We start from the raw sequence: 2,845 nt of genomic DNA on the forward strand, positions 1-2,845 counted from the left end.
ATATATAAATAGCCTTTCTTTTCTAATTTGCAGAATGATAAATCATATGCAGACAATGAAGATTTGGCCGACGTAGTGAAAAATGTCAAAATGGTAAAATTTAAAGGTAAATTGTAAATTTATATGAACATACACTGAGTAATTGCTACAGAGGACGATTAAAAATAAGAAACGAATTTTAGAGTAACGGTCTTGCATGCATGTGTGCGTGCATGCAATGTGTGCGTGCGTGTGAGCTGGGGAGTCAGACAGGGACCAAGACTTTTCCTGCATTAGGAATCAACTGGACTAGTTTTCCTTCCTGCCATGGTACATATTCCATGATGATTCGTTTCACTAAAACAACTAAATTCATGTGCATATCTTTTTGAATGTTCTATTATATTGCATGTAATTCTTTTCGTTCGCTTTGAAAATATATTATTACATACACACACGCATGCACCTTTCCTCGGCGCCTGGCCTTGTATACGCATCTGCACACATTGTTCATACACACATATATGTTGACATTGTCACATTCATGCACCACACCATGCCTTTCTCGCTTATTTTTCATGCTCCCTGCGCACTTGTAGACACAACTCGCCTCTGTAAGACCCTAGGTCAGTCACGTATACATAGAGAAAGTTGTTTGTCACTTACATCGCGCCAGCATGCCACACTTTTGCTCCTGCACATTTCAAAGCATTTAATACCTCATGCACCGGCTGGCATATTCAGCACTGGCATATTCACCATGAAAAATAAGTGAGAAAGTTATATATATTTATCGCCATCGTCTTCCACGCATGCATGGGTAGGACAGCTGACAGGAGCCGGTCAGGTAGAAAATCTACCCACGGCTACTCTGTTTTAGTAGGGATTTTGGTAGTCATTCTAAAATTGTTTTTTAACGTAGGCATGCCCAAACAAGTTGAATGTTTACACAGAGCAGGTTTTACAGCCATAACATCCAAACTGACCAGGTGAAACTGGGCTTAGCTGCTAGTATATATATATATATATATATATACACACACATATTTATATACATACACACACACACACATATATATATATATATATATATATATATATATATATATATACATACATACATACATACATACATACATACATACATACATATAGGTATGTACGTTTGTTGAAGTAATTTTACATTGAAATGTTCTCACAAATATAGAAAAACATTTACATATTTCAATAGTAAATAACCCATTAATTATAATTGCTTTTCCTATAATCTAATATTCTTTTACTTGTTTCAGTCATTTGACTGCAGCTGTGTTTTTTGTTGAACAATTCTACCCCAGGACTTGTTTTTAAGTCTAGTACTTATTCCATTGTCTCTTTGCCGAATCACCAAGTTACGGAGACATAGATACACCAGAACCTGTTGTCAAGCGATGATGGTGGGGACAAACAGACACAAAAATGCACACATATACACGATGGGCTTCTTTCAGTTTCTGCTTATCAGATCCACTCATAAGGCTTTGGTCAGTCCAAGGCTATAGTAGAAGACACTTGCCCAAGGTGCCACATAGTGAGACTGAACTCAGAATCATGTAGTTGGGAACCAAGCTTCTTACCACACAGCCATGCCTGCACCTATGATATAACTTTCTTGTTTTTATTTTTAGCATATTTACCATATAGATGAATAATTGTCGTGAAGTAGAATTTCTGTTTATTTTTTATTCTTTTGTTAACTATAGATGTTATCAGAAGTCAAATAATAAACAGGCTTTTCTCTGTGTGTGTGGGGGGGGGGGTAGGCAGGCAGGCAGGCAGGTAGGTAGGTAGGCAGGCAGCAAAAGTGAGAACATACAAAGTATCATCCTGCTAAGCCACTTGAACTATCCAAAAGGATATTACTTTGCATGAGAAAATACAATATTAAACCACATGTACTCAGCAACCACAAACTTTCCCCCACAAGTTGAAGCAAAAAATGTAAGAAGCTTGTAAAACTCAAATATCTTGACAATCTTAGACTGAGCCAAATCTCAAAGTCATCTATATATCTATGTTATAATATATGTAACGGTATTATTTTCCTTTACAGGTAATAGATACCCCGTGATTTCTTGGAAGCTAGAGGCATTTTTTCCTGTTAATCAAACTTGTTATTACCGTTATGAAGGCAGTTTGACATACCCACCTTGTTGGGAGACAGTTATATGGGTAATATTCAAGGATGCACTTCAAATATCTTCAGGTCAGGTAAGGCAAGAGTGTGAGGAAGTAAATGCATATGTACATACATGCATACATACAAATACGTATATACTCACAAATATATACATACAAATATATATACGCGCATACAAAATATATGGATACAGATCTACATCTGCTGGTGACTACATAGGTACTAAAACAAGCAGCGAAAGCATAGTACATGCTTCAAAGTTCTACCTCCTTGCCAGTGACGGCAGTATTTTTCAGTTCATATGTATGTTTTTGTGTGTACAGAGAGAGAGAGAGACAGACAAACAGACAAATAGATAGATAGATAGATAGATAGATAGATAGATCTTATTTATTATACAAATGCGAGTGTATGTGGTTATGCATCCTTGAGCAAAACGAATTTGATTTTCGAAACCTATGTCCCAAAGAAAATGTCATCTGTAAAAAAATTCAAAATATATAATTTTCTACCAGAAATACCTCAACTTTTAGATCGACAGTTCTCCTTCTCTATCTGTCACTGTGAATCTCTTTCTCTCTATTATTTACCACATGCTTTATCACACACTCTCTCTCTCTCTCTCTCTCTCTCTCTGTATATGTATTATCTCTCACACATTGCTTTCATTTTGTTTAAAACTTCGTC

General features: G+C 36.1%; 1 protein-coding gene across 5 annotated transcripts in view; it reads left to right on the forward strand.

The window, feature by feature from the left end:
• The window catches only part of LOC106876467 (carbonic anhydrase 12), a 27,017-nt gene that overhangs the window by 19,776 nt on the left and 4,396 nt on the right, over nucleotides 1-2,845 (forward strand). For 4 of the 5 annotated variants that reach the window (XM_014925027.2, XM_014925028.2, XM_052971539.1 and 1 more), the window contains exons 8-9: nucleotides 34-106; nucleotides 2,072-2,229. In XM_014925027.2, coding sequence (XP_014780513.1) covers nucleotides 34-106; nucleotides 2,072-2,229 — 231 coding nt within the window. The remainder of the gene's footprint in view (nucleotides 1-33; nucleotides 107-2,071; nucleotides 2,230-2,845) is intronic. The other variant, XM_052971542.1, reaches the window with a different exon arrangement.

The sequence above is a fragment of the Octopus bimaculoides genome, chromosome 11, assembly GCF_001194135.2.
Source record: "Octopus bimaculoides isolate UCB-OBI-ISO-001 chromosome 11, ASM119413v2, whole genome shotgun sequence".
Classification (NCBI taxonomy): domain Eukaryota; kingdom Metazoa; phylum Mollusca; class Cephalopoda; order Octopoda; family Octopodidae; genus Octopus; species Octopus bimaculoides.